Raw genomic sequence first — 17,842 nt, 5'->3', positions numbered from 1 at the left:
CTAACCTAGCAACTTGATCACAACACACACACACTAGTATATTAACAACAGTAGATAGAATCTTTTTTCTTTTCCGAATTCTCTTCAGTTAACAAACATTTTGTAAAATTAAGAAAATCCAAAAAGAGTGCAGAGAATAAAGTTAGGTGGGTAAAACTTTTTCTCAGTGAATTCATGCAAATTCCACCTGGTCACACTGCTTCCTGTTTGGGTTAAAGTGCTTACAAAGCAGATATTTAACACCCATTTCTCTCATTTGACAGATTGTTCTTAGGCTTGGCAATCTGAGGTATTCAAAAAGTAACTTTCTACCCTTTCTGAAAACTGAAACTGTAACTACCCCTCTTAGTTTTTAGTCTTCTTTCATTCTCCCTCTGCTGATTTGGAAGCAACGTAACGCATTTCTCATTTTTTGTTGTTGTTTTGGGGTTTTTTGCTAGTACCTTCAAAATAATAACTATATATTTTTCTAAGAGTGCTTATAATTGTTTAGTATTTTTAATAACCACCCAACCATGATGAGGACCTTGAATGCTTTACCCTTGCCACCTCCATCCATAATCGTGTTATTGAGTTTGAAATTTTCATTTCCCCTTTTTCTTAAACATTCAATAATTCATACTGTTTTCTTTTCAGTCAATCATAAATCATATCAATTGACATATTTTGTCAATTTCTGTGTCCAGTATCGTTTCCTTGGTCCCATACCTTTTATATCGTCGCCCCACCCCCAGTTTTTTCTTGCTGAGGGATAGCCTTTCACAGTTCATAGAGTCTGGTGCGGTGAGCCTATTCTTTTTTAGGTTTGTCTTTATTTTGCTCTCTCTCTGGGGTGGATATAAAAGTCAGTTGCTTCATCTGCATCCCTTCTGGCCGTTTTTTGATGCTGATGAGACCTTCGCTGTTCTGATTTAAAAGTGGTTCCTTTGTAGATAGGTAATCTGGAAGTTTTAAACGTTATATCCTTATCATTGATGTCCCATAGTTTTACTATGATGTGCCTGAGTTTGGATTTATTTTTACTTATCCTGTTAGGTACTTGGATACAAGTCTGTCTTCAGTTCTGGAACATTCTCAACAATTATCTCTTCAAATATTGCTTCTCTACCATTACCTCCATCCTCTTCTGGAATTGCTATTGTACGGATATTGGAACCTTCCAACCCACCCTCCATGTCTCTTAACTGCCCTTTTATATATTTTTAATCTCTTTGTTTCTCTGTGCTGCATCCCTGGTGAGTTTCTCAGTATCTACCTTACATTTCCAAATTCTCTCTTTAAGACAAACAAAACAAAAATGTTTTAATTGTGAAATGTAACACACGTATAGAAAAAAATGCATAAAACATCAATGTACAGCTTAACGAATTATTATAAAAAGAAGACCCATGTAACCTCACCCAGGTCAGGAAACAGAAAACTACCAGGAACCTTCTATGTGCCCCTCCCAATTACATCCTCTTCCCTTTCCCCTAAGTCAACCCTGCCCTGACTTTTTTATTATGATCACTTTCTTACTTTTCTTTACAATTCTAACGCTTAAATGTGTAACCCTAAACACGGAAGTTAGTTTTGCATGTTGTTAATACTTTATATGTTAAAAATATAAGAGAGAGACTGAGTAATACAGTATGCAATCTTTGATCTGGCCTCTTTCACTCAACATTTTATTTGGGAGATTCATCTGTGTTGTTAAATATAACTATTGTCCCATTCTTTTTCATTACCATGTGTAAATACCACCAGCAGTGTATGGGAACACTACTTTGCCTATTTTCTCTGTCTATTCTACAGTTTATCTCATCTATTACATTTTATAATCTCACTCAGTAATTTCATTTCTACAATCTTTAACTGGTTATTTTTCATGTCCACCTGATTTTATTTCTCTTTTCTTTTGATTTGTAATTCATGGGGGTTTTTTTTCATGGAAATCATACCTTAATCTACCTCTTTGTGTTTTTTTGTTGTTACTGTTTTGTTTTGTTGTTGTTTTTTTCTCTTTTTGGCGGTGCTGCGGACACACAGTGTCTTAGTTCCCCGACCAGTGATTGAACCCGTGCTCCCTGCGGTAGAAGCGCAGAGTCCTAACCACTGGATTGGAATGAATTCTATTCCAGATGTTATGTTTTGTTGAATGATGTCATTTTTTTCCCCTTCCATACATTTTCATTAGAAGTGATGCTTGCAAGCTGGCATATGATATGCTGTAATGTCTAATTTATATAGTATATATACAAAGTATATATATATTTTTAATTTAATCAATTTTTAATAGAAGTATAATTGACTTACAATATTACATTAGTTTTAGGTGTGTAACATAGTGACTCAGTATTTTTGTACATTACAAAATGATCACCACAGTAAGTCTAGTTAGCATCTGTCACCATACAAAATTATTACAGTATTATTGACTATATTCCCAATGCTGTGTATTACATCCCCATGAGTTGTTTATTTTATACCTGGAAGTTTGTACCTCTTAATCTCCCTCGTCTATTTCACTCATTCTGCTACCCCCTTACCCCCTGGCAACCAGCATTTTGTTCTCTGTTTCTATGAGTCTATTTCTGTTTCATTATGTTTATTCATTTGTTTTATTTTTTAGATTCCACATGTAAGTGAAATCATGCTATATTTTCTTTCTCTGTCTGATTTATTTCACTTAGCACAATACCCTCCAAGTCCATCCATATTTTCGCAAATGGCAAGATGTCATAATATTCCATTTTATATATATTATAAAGTTATCCATTTTATCCATCTATTAATAGATGCTTAGGTTGCTTTCATATCTTGGCTATTGTAAATAGTGATGCAATGAACGTAGGGGTGCATATATCTTTTGTAACTAGTGTTTTTGTTTTCTTTGGAAAAATACCCAGAAGTGGATTTGCTGTATCGTATGGTAGCTCTACTTTTGATTTTTTGAGGAACCTCCACACTGTTCTCCACAGTGGCTGCACCAACTTAACATTCCCACCAACAGTGTCCAAGAGTTCCCTTTTCTCCACACCCTCGCCAACACTTGTTGTTTGTAGTATTTTTGATAATAGCCATTATAACAGGTATCTAGCTCACTGTGGTTATGATTTGCATTTCCCTGTTGATTAGTGATATTGAGCACCTTTTCATGTGTTTATTGACTATCTATATGTCTTCTTTGGAAAAATGTCTACTCAGGTCCTCTGTCAATTTTTTAATCAAATTGTTTGTTTGTATTTGATGTTGAGTTATTTGAGTTCTTTGTATATTTTGTATATTAACCCCTTATGAGATATATCATTTGCAAATATCTTCTCCCATTCAGTGGGCTACCTTTTCGTTTTGTTGATACCTTCCTTCACTGTGCAAAAGCTTTTTAGTTTATTTTCACTTTTGTTTCCCTTGCCTGAGGAGACAGATCCAAAAAAATATTGCTAAGACCCAAGGTCAGAGAGCATACTGCGTGTGTTTTCTTCTAAGAGTTTTATGGTTCCAGGTCTTGCATTTAAGTTTTTAATCTATTTGGAGTTTATTTTTATATATGGTGTGAGAAAGTAGTCCAGTTTGATTCCCTTGCATGGAGCTTTTTTATTTTCCCAGCACCATGGCTGATGTTTTAATAATAGATTTCTTCATGTATTTTGGAATTTTCCCTTCCAGACTCATTTTCCATTAAGCCAATAGCCCTAGTCAGCACGTAGACAGTTGCTTGTTTTCCAGTACCCCTACACAAGCAGGAAAGCACTACCTAGCCCCTGGCTTCAGACACTGACAGTCTTCCTGATCTTACACCAAGCACTTCGAATCCCTTTCCTCTGCAGGAGTCAGCTCCGGCCACCACTCCTGCTCCCTGACACACACAGAAAAATGACTCGCAATCCATCATGCCTGTGGCCTCAAATCCTGCTTAGCCGTGCATTTCTGTTTCTGTCCACATTGATGCTATTCTCTGTCTGAGTTAGCGTGTGTTGTTTTGGTTTTCTCTTTTTATGTTTTGCGTGTTATCCTCTCTTAGGGACAGAGGTGATTTGTTTTTTTTAACAACGTAGTTTATTTATTTATTTATTTATGGCTGCGCTGGGTCTTTGTTGCTGCGTGCGGGCTTCAGTAGTTGTGGCTCGCGGGCTCAGTAGTTGTGGCTCACGGGCTTAGTTGCTCCACAGCAGGCATGTGGGATCTTCCCGGACCAGGCCTCAAACCCGTGTCCCCTGCATTGGCAGGTGGATTTTTAACCACTGCGCCACCAGGGAAGCCCCAGGACAGGTGATTTTTACAGTGCAAACTCGTCCATCTCTGTTGATAGGGATGTTTACCTCTTTTTTTATCACCAAGAATATTAACATCTCTGGGTCCTTATTTCATTGTTAGTAAAAAGGAATTGGGACACCTGATGCTTCAGTTGTTTTGAGACTTTAAACTCATATTAAACTGCTAAAATTTGTCCCACTCTTTTTTTTTTTTAAATAAACATTTATTTATTTATGGCTGCATTGGGTCTTCGTTGTTGCGTGCGGGCTTTCTCTAGCTGCGGCAAGCGGGGACTACTCTTCGTTGCGGTACGCGGGCTTCTCATTGCGGTGGCTTCTCTTGTTGCGGAGCGTGGGCACTAGGCCCGTGGGAGGGCTTCAGTAGTTGTGGCACACGGGCTCAGTAGTTGTGGCACGCGGGCTCAGTAGTTGTGGCTCGTGGGCTCTAGAGTGCAGGCTCAGTAGTTGTGGCACACGGGCTTAGTTGCTCCGTGGCATGTGGAATCTTCCCAGACCAGGGCTCAAACCCGTGTCCCCTGCATTGGCAGGCGGATTCTTAACCACTGTGCCACCAGGGAAGCCCTGTACCACTCTTAATAGTTGGAAAATTTTCTTAGCGGTGGAAGATACTGAAGCAAAATAGACCAAGTATTACCGAAATAGAACGAGTAGTTCTGCCTTCCCTCTGCCATCTGTGCGCTGTCTTCCCCAAGCTGTGCTTTTCCCTTCCTTGTTCATCTTTTTCTAAATGTTATTTCACGAAACAAAATTCTTTTGGGGGCCTTTAATCTGATTATGAACGTGAGCTTACTTTGGATTTGAGACTTCCATGTTCTGTATTCTGTCACTAGGATATAAGTTCCCTGAGGTCAGAATATTTATCTGTCTTGTTCACCACTCTATCCCAGAGGCTGGCACATAGCAGACACTTAATAAATATTGTTTATATACCAAATCCTATGTTATGCCATTTTTGTCTATTTAAACATGAGCTTCAAAGAGGATTCCTTATATCCCCCCATTGTTTTCTTTGAATGCCCTTTTTCTCCTCTCTTTGGTATGACTTGTGATTATAGTGTTAAATTTTTGTTTTTGGAGTTTTTCATCCCTCTTCAGCCAGATATTCCATTTCAGGTATAAGTCTCATATATTAGTTAACTGTTGCTGCATAACAATATTACCACTGATGTAAGCGGCTTAAAACCTTACCCATTTATTATCTTATAGTTTCGACGGGTCAGGAGTCCAGGCAAAGCTTAGCTGGATCCTCTGCTCAGGGTCTCACCAGGCTGCAGTCAAGGTGTAGGCTGAGGCTACAGTCTCATCTGAGGCTCCATCTGCTTCCAGGTTCACTCAGATTATTGGCCAGATTTAGTTCCTTGTGTTTGTAGGACTGGGGGTTTCAGTTTCTTGCTAGCAGTCAGCCAGAGGCTGCCCTTAGCTCCTAGAGGCCGCCTGAAGTTCCTTCCCATGTGAGGACTTAACACCAGCAAGGGAGGGAGAGAGTCCAGAAAACAGGTGTGATAATCTTATGCAATGCAATCATATGCACATCATCACATACGTCCCATCACCTTTGACATATCCTGTTGGTTAGAAGCAAGTCATAGTCCCACCTCACTCAAAGGGAGAGGATCATGGAAGGCCATGAACAGCAGGAGGCGAGGATCATGGGGGCCTATAAGCATTGTTTATGGACTTTTCTAAGGTACTTTCTTGGAAAGTGTACTTTCTGAGCAATAAGTGCTTTTAATTTTAATTCCCTAACTGGTTATCAAAGTATTAATGATACAGATTACATTTCATAAATGCTTCCCCAATTCAACTCTGTGCTCCTGTTCTCTTTTCTTTGCAAATAAAAATGCTATAGAGTTAGATTTTGCATTTGTAATCATGCAGAAGTTAAGTACAATATAAGTTATATGTGTAGTGTTACATATTACTGTAGCATACACAAAACTATGTTTACTGTGCCTAATGGTTGATTTTAAGGAATTTCAGGATAATCTTAATTTTACATAATTTTTCTCCACACTTACTGATTTTTTTTTTTTTTGCGGTACGCAGGCGTCTCACTGTTGCGGCCTCTCCCGTTGCGGAGCACAGGCTCCGGACGCGCAGGCTCAGCAGCCACGGCGCACGGGCCCAGCCGCTCCGCGGCATGTGGGATCCTCCCGGACCGGGGCACGAACCCGTGTCCCCTGCATCGGCAGGCAGACTCTCAACCACTGCGCCACCAGGGAAGCCCCACATTTACTGATTTTAACCATAACTGCATTGTAAGATACATCCTGCATCCTGAAATATCTACTTTATATAGATACTGTTCATGGCAGTGGCATTCATGTCAAGGAGCTTTTGAGGGAAAGTATGTTTGCCTGCTATGACATTATATCAGATCTACTTGATTATTTTTAATCTAATCTTTGCATAGCCTGTTCCTTAGCCTTTCACTTTCCAGGCTATGTGTCTAGTTTTTGAGTAATTTATTTCTCTTGTGCGGTTATCATAGAACTTCTTTTTACCCTCTCATTTCTATTATGTTTTTCTTAGAGAACCACTATTAGGTTTGTGTGCAGCTTTCCCAGTGGATCGTGACTTAGAATAAGGGTTGATTCATATTTGTAGTTGATGAGCTGAAGTATTGAATGTTTATATTTATGATATAATTGACAGTAACTTATTTGATAGCAAGTAGACAGTCACCTTCTATCTATCATTTTAGGTTTCCATTCCTGTACTCTTTTTTCTGCCCATGTTCAAAGCATTATACCATCTTCCACTTTATCTCCTGCCTCTGGATTCAGAAGACTACATCTTTTGTGAATTTGGAGATTTCTCTTATTTTTATTAATTTTTAAAAAGCTATACCAAGTATTATATCCTGTACCAAAATTATATACTTCTTTCAGATAAGTGTTTTTTATATTGAACCTACTTCTTCGTTCAGTAACAAAACACTCCTGTGTACTCCTGATGACCAAATTTAGAATAATTTTCTTCTGGAGCCTTGACAGTGGCTTTGTATTTTTTTTCTATTGTTTTAATCTAAAATAATGCCCTCTGGTCCTCAACCAGTTACCTTTAATGAAAACCTTGATTTTCCTTTTACTGCAACCACGTTGCTTCCTCTCAAAAAAAATTGAGCATGTAAACATCCTGCACTTTTCAGTGGAAATGAGGTACATCGGCATTTGATTTCCCAAAATATAAAGTTCCACTAGCTGGTAGCTGCAAGACCACTCCACTAGACTTCTAGCTCAGTGGCTTTTTAAAATTCATTACTTACTCACCTAAAACTATTGGAAATATACACATTTCGTGGTTAGATGCCATGTAGGACCAGTGTCTTTTTGAGAGTATAGAACATCTGTTTTTCCATTTAGATCTAGAACTGTGCTGTCCGATATGGTAGCCACTAGCCACACGTGACTACTGAGCACTTGAAATGTGGCTAGTCCAAATTGAGATGTGCCGTAAGCATAAACGACATACTGATACCAAAGACTTAGTGAAATATACACAAATAAAAGATCTCGAGTTTTATATTGATTACATGTTGCAATGATAATATTTTTAATATATTGGGTTAAGCAAAATATATTACGATTAATCTAACGTTTTTAAATATGGTAACTAGAAAATTTAAATTACATGTGTGGCTCACATTATATTTCTGTTAAACAGCACTGTTCTAGAAAATCTTATATATTTTCTAGCCTTTGGCAGCTACTCTCTCTGAATTGTTCGCTCCCAAAGGATGTGTGAGAGTTGAACTATTGTCTCCAAAAGCAAACAATTTACTTAGTTCTCCTTGATGGTCCCACTCTGTACCTAAATATATAATATATCAAAACTAGGAAGTGTATTAAGAACTTTCTTTTTGGGGGCGGGAGAAACACTGGGTTAGAGTCCCTTGTCAGGTGTTTACTGAATTGTCTTTGTCCCATTTTTAAAGTCTGGTTATATTTGCACAGGGATGTCAAATCTGTTCCTCAAATAATTTTTTATAGCTGAAAATTCACTGTATAAAAAGAGCAACTGCGATGTTTTGCCAGCTATGCGGTAGCATATAGTTACCTGTTCTCATAGCAGCTATGAATGATAGGCTGTATCAACATATTCAGCATCTAGTTTGTTTACATCCTGAAAACTGATGGCAAGAAAGGGTAACCATTTGTAATTCAATTAATTTAATTGGGGACAGGGAGGCAGGCGACATATAAAAAACATTCTGCTTCCTACACTTAATATTACCTGATGTTTTGGTTTGGGGTGACTCTGTGGAAGTAATTTACATTAATAATGTATATGAAGAAAAAAAGAAGGAAAAAAAATAATCTATATGAATGAAACATCCGAACCAAAAATCTTTTTTTTTTTGGAATTCCTAATGGTTTGCGCTGATACTTCTTTTGCCCCCAGAATCTTTTTATAAACATCTTTATTGAGATGTAATTCCCATAGCACATGATTCACTCTTAAGGTGTGTAATTCAGTGTTCTTTAGTATATTCACAAATTTGTGCAGCCATCACCACAGTCTAACTTTAGAACATTTTTATCACCCCAAAGAATAACTGCATCACCTTAACCCTAAGCAAGCACGAAACAACTCTTTGTCTCTCTGGATTTGCTTTTTCTGGACATTTCATATAAATGGAGTCATACAATATATGGTCTTTCACTTAGCATAAGGTTTTCAAGATTCATCCAGGGCTTCCCTGGTGGCGCAGTGGTTGAGAATCCGTCTGCCGATGCAGGGGACACGGGTTCGTGCCCCAGTCCGGGAAGATCCCACATGCCACGGAGCGGCTGGGCCCGTGAGCCATGGCCGCTGAGCCTGCGCGTCCGGAGCCTGTGCTCCACAACGGGAGAGGCCACAACAGTGAGAGGCCCGCGTACAGCAAAAAAAAAAAAAAAAAAAAAAGATTCATCCATGTTGTAGCAGAATTTCATGTCTTTTCATGGTCAAATAATTTCCCACCGTGGGGATATACTACATTTTATTTACCCATACATCAGTCAGTGGAATTTGGCTGATACTTTTTTAACACTTAAAGAATTAAAGAAGCTAATATTTACATTCAGTAAGAACCTTCCTGTGTACTCCTGTATACTTCCTGTATTGAGCCTCATCGTAATTTCTTTAGGTAACTGTTGTTATAGTCACCACCATTATATAGGTGAATAAATGGAGTCTCAGAAAGCCTAACTAATTTGCCTAAGATCACATAGCAGTTAAGAACTAGAGCTCAGACTCAAACCAGTTCATCTGACTCCAAGCCCCATCTCTTGGTGATTTTGTTGGAAAGAATCATTACTTTGTAGTTAGCTTCTTTGCTAACTTTTTTTTGTGGTTGCTAGATTTAATATAATGTTAGCTATGGGAAATGGGCTTGAAAAAACTCTCAGGGTGGCGTTTCCCAATAACTTTGTGGATAAGATGGGAATGTACTCTGGGTGATAATATACCTCAGTAGTTTAGCAACAGATAGAACAATTGTATAAGAAGCAAATTGCTCAACACATTGATGTCCACCTACGGGCACAGGTCCAAGGGTGTACTGGAGGACTCTCTTCTCTGTCTCATTAAAAACTTCTGTAATGCCCTAGATAAACAATGTTTGTAGTAAAAGACCTAGTTTATGATATTTGTAGAAGTCCCAATGTTGAAATTTTTGAATTTTATCCATCTGGTAGTGTCATACACAGAGAATATGCTCAATAAAAACTTTTTATTGTGATAACATATATTCTCTCTCGGATTCCTTTATTCCCATAGGGTTCTGTAGCTATAGCCGGTGCTGTTATTCGCTGGCTGAGGGACAATCTTGGAATTATAAAGACCTCTGAGGAAATTGGTGAGTATGTTCTAACAAAGGGCTAGAGTCTAAATAATAAGAATTTTAAATATTTTACCCTTGCAATCTGTTAATACATGTGCTTTGCCCCGTATGTGACATTAAACTATATGAATCCCTATTATGAGTTTGATTTACACATAAAAGATTATTTTGTGAAGATTTATAAAACAACAAATTGACATAATTAGTGGTGGTTATTAATAAACTGGCACGGTAGGGCATAAAAATCACCCAAGTGTAAAAGTGAACACCAAAGATGGCCAGAACCTGCAGTTAAATTTATCTGATGAGAAAAAGCTTTAAGTCTTATTAGAGTGAGAATTAAAACTCCAGTACCTGTAATTTAAGTATTAATATGGCTATTTTCAGACAATGGATAATTATTTTGAACCATCTACTTTAATTTCGCCTGAAGGTGAGACAATCAGGAACACATTTCTGATTAGGGACCCACTGAAGGCCACTTCTTCATCTGCTAGTCAGCAACCTTAAAAATAGTGGAAATAAGCTAAAATACCTTAACGAAACTAATCCAGTTCCTTTATTTCTTGGGCTGGGTTACATTTTACTGGGGGGGGGGCTATTCATTGTGGAGAAATTTGCTTTTGTTGCTCCTGACATTCTGCTGTAATTAGGAACATTTTGCTGTACTAAATAATAGGAAACCAAAAGCTCTGTCCTAATTTTTTAAACATGTGTGTTTATTGACTAAAATAAGTAGCATATAGTAGAGTGATTTTTGTTTTTGTTTGTTTTTAACGTTAGAAAACCTTGCTAAAGAAGTAGGTACTTCTTATGGCTGCTATTTCGTCCCAGCATTTTCAGGACTATATGCACCTTATTGGGAGCCCAGTGCAAGAGGGTAAGAATTGAAAATAAGGTATGCTTTTGTCGGTCTTGATTTATTTACTATATTAGCTAATAACTTATTAGTTAATAGCTTTCTATTTTCAAACGATTTTGAAGTATTGAGGAAACCTTTTACACTTGGCAAGTATAATTTCAGAACCTTTAAACTCCAAGAAGTTGGGAATTCCCTGGTGGTCTGGTGGTTATGGCTCCGAGCTTCCACTGCAGGGAGCACGGGTTAGATCCCTGGTTGCGGAGCTAAGATCCTGCATGCCACGTGGCATGGCCAAAAAAAACCTCCAAGAAGTTATAAATCATCTGACAAATAAGCCCCTGCCATATTCATATTCATGTTAGTGTTATTATCTTTTATCTTCAAGGTACCTGCAAGTTATGTCTCAAAGGGACATCATCTAGATGAATATTGATTTGGTTTTATGTTACTGTCATCTATCCGGATAGATCTTGAACTTTTTCGTATGTGGATGCAGCATTGTAGACTATAAGGACTTTCCAAGCTACTTAATGTTTATGTCCAGTTTTGTTTTTTTTAATGTCCATTCCTCCCCCCCCCCCCCGTACATTTCTACCTACCAAATTCAGTCTTTCCATATTTAGGACATTTCCAGTTGATGACTCATTTATTCCACTCTAATCTTAAAAATCTTTGTATTTTTAGGATCATCTGTGGGCTCACTCAGTTCACCAATAAATGCCATATTGCTTTCGCTGCATTAGAAGCTGTTTGTTTCCAAACTCGAGAGGTAATAAATATGAGCCCTTTTCTTGTACTTAATCCACCTTTATTATTCCTAAACAAATTATATATTAATGCCAGAAATTTATTACAACTTTTAAGCTTACTAACTATTTAATCAAAAATTATGCCTGCCTAAACATTAATGTAATAACTGCAAGTTTTGGTTCTTTTCCCAACTGTCATTACTTTCTAAGTTCCTGTTAGCTGCCAGGCGCTGGGCATTTTACAGTTGAGGGGATGCTGAGTGGTGCATATTGGGCAAAGGGGATAGTTGCACAAACATAGGCACCATGGCAGGAAATCAGGGTGCAAAATAGAATTGTTTGGCTTGACTGGATATAGGGGTGAGTGCAGAGGTGTGGTGAGAGAAAAGGTTGGTTGTAACCAGATCAAGGAGGGCCTAGAAGACCAGCCTAAGAAATCTAAATTTTTATTCTACAGGCTTTGGGGAGCTTTTGAGTATTTTTGAGTAGAAGATGGCTATTTTCGGAGATGTTACTATGGAGTACTTTAATTATGTTCATTGCATTGGTTTATTTAAGATTTTGGACGCCATGAACCGCGACTGTGGAATTCCTCTTAGCCATTTGCAGGTAGACGGAGGAATGACCAACAACAAAATTCTGATGCAGCTACAAGCAGACATTCTGTATATCCCAGTAGGTTAGTAAGCCTTCATTCCTTTAAACTCCAAGACTAATGTTTCTTCGGAAGGACTGGTTTTTTTAGGCATATGTAACTGCAAAGATACTGACGTAGCTCTCTCCCCTCAGTGAAGCCCTCAATGCCCGAAACAACTGCTCTGGGAGCTGCCATGGCAGCAGGGGCTGCAGAAGGGGTTGGCGTTTGGAGTCTGGAACCTGAGGACTTGTCAGCTGTCACAATGGAGCGGTTTGAACCTCAGATCAACGCTGAGGGTACTTGTTTTTTTAAATTTTTTTAGATTGAAGTATAGTTGATTTACAATGTTGTGTTAGTTTCAGATGTACAGCAAAGTGATTCCGTTATACATACATATATATCTATTTTTTTTCAGATTCTTTTCCCTTACAGGTTATTATAAAATATTGAGCCTAGTTCCCTGTGCTATACAGTAGTTCCTTTTTGGGGAGGGTACTTGTAAAGATTGAAGATTGGTATACTGTGAAAAGTGAGAGGGAGTTTGCTTTTCTGTTTATTCATAAGTTGAGAAAGTAAATAAGATAGCAAATGCTACTGTTTCAGGTTTGGCTACTAAGCATATTTGGATACACTGAATGAATGTGAATGAGAGGAATGGTTCCCTATTAAAAAAAAAACAAACTTCTATAATCACTTTTTTACCATTCACTTCTAGTGTTTACAGTCCTTTCATGTAGGAGGATAACACTGCCACACTATCAGTTCTAGCTTGTTAGTGTAGCCTTTCCTGACAGTGACAAGGGAGATATATCGGCCACCGACTCCTCATGTCTGCATCGGATCATCTTTGGTGCCAGTGGCCAGTGTTAGGACAGGATTGTGTGGGGTAAGCGATATTCTGATAACTTTTAAACACAGCAGGGCTAGCCTGACAGAAGCAGCAACAATTTAAATAAATGAGCGTTAAATATTTGACTTACTGTCGTAATAAACAAAGCTAAGCCACAAGCTCTGACCAATACCTGTATTAAATTTGTGTATGAAAATAAGGTTTTAAATACTGAATTTGGTTTTAAACCTTTTTAAAAAGCTGTGTATGTAAATAAGGTTTTAAATACTGAATTTGGTTTTAAACCTTTTTAAAAACCTATGTATAAAATAACGTCAAAGTGGATTTTGTATGATATCCCAAGCTCCTCCACCCTCCCAAAAAGAGGAAATAGGTCAAGTAGGATTCCCCTTTCTAATTCATCACCACTTGCTTGTGAATGGCCTGGTCTTAGCAGGTAGCCTGTTTCCCCATCTCCCTTCATCGTGCAGACCAGGCTGAATTTCCCTCCAACTTCCAAGCAAGCTTTTCTCCCAGTCACTGGTAGTCACTAGCAATGGTACTCTCCGGAGTCTGAGTCCTGGTAAAACTCCATGCCAGCTTAATACAGTGTAACAAACATCAGTTTAATATGCGTAACAATTTGTCAAGAATGCTGAATGAGGGACTTCCCTGGCAGTCCAGTGGTTAAGACTCCATGCTTCAAATGCAGGGGGCACAGGTTCGATCCCTGGTCGGATCCCACATGCTGCATGGCGCAGCAAAAAAAAAAAGAACGCTGAGTGAACATAAGTGTGGTACTTAGAACATCTCAGTAAACTGCCTTTCTTATGTGTGGTTTTCCTACCTTCTATGTCTAGAAAGTGAAATTCGTTATTCTACGTGGAAGAAAGCTGTGATGAAGTCAATGGGTTGGGTTACAACTCAGTCTTCAGAAAGTGGTAAAAATGTTTTTATTATTATTGCCACTTTGCCCTAGTATGTTAAATCGCTTCTTTAAGTATCTGGCCATTTATACGTAGCAAGGCTGCTCTGAAGAAAAGCGTTATTGTTAAGTTATAGTTTCTAATGTTTTGAAAACACTTTAAAGTTCTAAACATAAAATGTAAATGATCATGTTGATATACATACTTAACTCTGTCCTGCCATATCTTTCCTTATTAGTTTATTCCTGGTACTTCAATTGATAACTTAGTTTTCTAAAAGTAAAATTATTTCTAGTTTCTTCTTAATGAAAAAAAAATCAACTAGACTTTTTTTTTCTTCTTCTTCTTCTTAGTGTCTGACTTTGCCTTTCTGGGGGGCTGTCTTCATGACCTGAACCAACCGAAAGCTGTATTAATTTCAGAATATATTTCACTACTTCCTAGACTGCTTCCAAGCCCTTAGTGAGTGTATGTTATGAGAACTCATTTGAATCAGAGGAAGAAAAGTACCAAACATAGTAAATTAGAAATGTCATAATTGGCAAATGCTCTTGGCAGAAAATAGAGGGCTATTTTTTTTCAACCTCTTAGGTGGGAAGGTATTGCCTCAAGTAAACTATTTAATTATAAACAGCCCTGAGGTGCCTTTAATGTAGAAACAGCCTTAAACATGCCTTTAATATGGCATAATATTTTAATTCTTTGCTAAATGCAAGATTTCAAACATAGTGAATGAAACAATGGCCAATAATATATTGAAGCGTATAGTTTAATGGAGAAGAGAATATAAATGAAATATGGCCTGCCTTCCAACCCCAAAGCGAGTATAGAACCACTTTTAATGGGTCTGGCTTTTAGGAGAAGCTTCTGTGATCATCTAGTACCACAGATTACTGTGATCTGTATTTTCAGTCCTGGATGTTCCTACTTGAAGCTTTTGTTTATTCTCCTAAATAAGCTTTAAGCTTAATATCCATTTTCTTTAAATCTTTTGTTCTGAGACTCACCTTTCTTTCTAAGATAGTGGCAAAGCCTTTCTTGCTAAGACTGTTTGCAGTTTTGAGACCCTTTATAGCTAAACTTCTCAATCATAGGTATTTTTGTAGCACAGTGCTAGTTGCTTTGAAAGATATAACAGACATGCACTCGATTTATTTTCTGGTTGCCCTTAATTAATGGCTAATGAAAATGAGTTATATGTTTTCTTTGACAAGTTAGATTTTTTTTTAACGGCGCAGGGACTTCCCTGATGGTCCAGTGGTTAAGACTACGTACTTCCAATGCAAGGGGCCCGGTTTCAATCCCTGGTCGGGGAACTAAGATCCCATATGCCACGCGGCATGGCCAAATAAAATAAGATGGCACAATCCTACCTGTGTTCCCGCACTCCACTGCCCCAGCTGCCTCCACGTCAATGCCACACGTTCTTCTCCTTACTTGCAGTTGAAGACATAATTTTAATTGCAAAGTTCTTACAAGACCAATTGATCGTTTTCTCTCTGTTTGCTTACCTTACCTGTCAGTGAATTTAAAATGCCAAGAAGAAGTTGATAAAAGAAAATTACATGATTCTATTGTTTCTGCCATCAGCATTGATGATAAAGTAATTTGATTTTTTGAGAGCCTTCGATTTTTCAAACTTTGCTTTTGTTTCAGTTAGGCTGCAGTGGATTTAAGGCAAAGTTTGAAAAACTTTTTGAGTAGATTTATGAAAAGCACTCATGTATAATATTTTGAGAGTCTCTAAACTGTATAATAAACAGGCTAATAATATTCAATTAGTGAAATGCTGGTTGTATTCCTTAAGCAATATAAGCTATATAATGGTATGATTTATCAATAAGCTATCTGATAATAGCAGTACAGACAGAATCTTATTTTGATGATCTTGAAAGGATATTGGAATTGCTACCTGGTCTCTTATCCTCTTTAAATAGGTTTAATTTATGGGAAGAATATTATGTTAGCTTAATTTCCAAAGCGTTTTGCCAGTTTTGAAGCATTAATATTTATTTTCTTGTTTGTAACTATATTTGAATGGAGTGTAAAGAATTTTTAACATACGTTCAATATGTTTAAAATGTTGTAGAAGTGATTGGGGGTTTGATATTTTTTGGAGAGAGCTTATCATAAATGATGACTTCTTGGCTCTGTACTCCAAACCCACCAAAATATTTTTTCAAAGAGTGTTAAATATTCTAGATATATAATTTTTATATTCAAGAAAAGTATCTATCTATCTATTCTTTAAAGGAAGGGTTTCCAAGAGAATTCAGGTTGGAAAATATCAAAACAATCGTGTTCTCAGGCAATATTTTAAAATCTAGATTAATACAGTTTGGTTTTTTAATTATACTAACATGAATATTCAGGTACATTTCCTTATACACCAAGTCTATTTAAAAAAGAAAATGAAACCAGTAGGGTTTGAAATTCATTTTTAGTAGACGAATATAACTCTTCTCTGATAGCCAAAGGATCTATAATTTGAATTTGAGGGGAATTGGATTGCTCATTTAGTATCTTTTGGGGAAGAATCAAGAAAGCTAAAATCAACAGCCTCCCAAAAAGTTCTCCATCAGCTTTGGCTTTGCCAGTGGAAGGTTTATGTTGGTCTGTATGTTCTATGTTCTTGGCTACTTGTGGCATGCTATCTGTATTGTTTGTTGACTGTCATAAGCCTTGAATATTGATTCTGGTTTTGATTTGAAGTAAGAACTCTTTGCTAGCTTTTATGAATATGCTATTTTTATAACTTTTTTTTGCTATCATGTGATTCTTAACACAAATATTGTAATTATGTGTCTCTCTTTCGGTTTGCTTGACTGGAATTCCCTCCTACTTGGATGACCACAGGTGACCCTAGTATCTTCTGTAGTCTACCCTTGGGCTTTTTTATAGTGAGTAGCATGGTAATGTTAATCGGAGCAAGGTACCTCTCAGGTCAGTTCCTCTTTACATTAGACAATTGTATTAGTTAGCATTAATGTATTTGTGTATGACTCAGCAGAAAGCTTTTGGTGTTTTTCCTTCTTCCTATTCTTAGGAACCTGGAAAATCTATTAAAGGTCTAATTAGTTAGACCAATTGATCTTTGGGGGCAGTCAGAATTAAGGACTGTGACTCTGCTCTTATTCTCTTTTTAGTAGATGATGATTTTCTGTGAGGGGGCTACATTCTGCTGTCAGCTGCAACAATAAGCACAAGTGAAAGTACTACTGTCAATGTTTAAATGAAAGGACATTCAGAGTGATAGATGAAATTTATAGTATTTGAAATCAATTAAATTGGCTTTCAAATGTACATAAGTTGTTTTTCATACTTAATGAAAGTCTGCTACACAAGTCTTAATATTTCAATTCTGGTAAGAAATTCAGCCAGAGTATGTTAGCAGAGTTTCTGTAAAACTCTACAGCTAGGGAAAATTTATCATCACTTTTATTTTAGTTAAAAGAATACATTTGGTGAAATGAAGTTTTTTAAAAAGTTATTATTGAAAGAAATTGGGGTCGAAATTCAAACTGAAAAAAATAAAAGAAATTCAACCTGAATTATTATTTTGCATATTAACTTCTGAATATTCTTATAAGAGTAAAATTGCTCCGTATTTTATAAAACACATTGTATAACCTGTATTAATTTAAATATAATAATCATTTTTGGAAGATGTTGCTGATGATAGCTCTCAGTTTTTCTTCAAATTAATGGCCTAAATGGAAATGACGTATTTCATATGTTGCCAAGAAAGTGAAACAT

At 37.1% G+C, this 17,842-nt stretch overlaps 1 protein-coding gene across 10 annotated transcripts in view; it reads left to right on the top strand.

Moving 5' to 3' along the window:
- Positions 1–17,842, top strand: part of GK (glycerol kinase) — a 77,140-nt gene that overhangs the window by 57,080 nt on the left and 2,218 nt on the right. For 8 of the 10 annotated variants that reach the window (XM_030760541.2, XM_022562097.2, XM_089904652.1 and 5 more), the window contains 7 exons: positions 10,020–10,098; positions 10,867–10,963; positions 11,630–11,714; positions 12,253–12,373; positions 12,484–12,627; positions 14,021–14,101; positions 16,943–17,029. In XM_030760541.2, coding sequence (XP_030616401.1) covers positions 10,020–10,098; positions 10,867–10,963; positions 11,630–11,714; positions 12,253–12,373; positions 12,484–12,627; positions 14,021–14,101; positions 16,943–17,029 — 694 coding nt within the window. Of the gene's footprint in view, positions 1–10,019; positions 10,099–10,866; positions 10,964–11,629; positions 11,715–12,252; positions 12,374–12,483; positions 12,628–13,046; positions 13,218–14,020; positions 14,105–16,942; positions 17,030–17,842 lie in introns of those variants that run through there. The other 2 variants (XR_016391386.1, XM_022562099.2) reach the window with 2 other exon arrangements.

This window comes from Delphinapterus leucas, chromosome X, assembly GCF_059928025.1.
Source record: "Delphinapterus leucas isolate spDelLeu-1000000601 "Yukka" chromosome X, BTC_Dleu_Yukka2, whole genome shotgun sequence".
Lineage (NCBI taxonomy): Eukaryota > Metazoa > Chordata > Mammalia > Artiodactyla > Monodontidae > Delphinapterus > Delphinapterus leucas.
The sequence above is the reverse complement of the archived record's forward strand: the minus strand, read 5'-3'. Positions and strand labels throughout refer to the sequence as shown.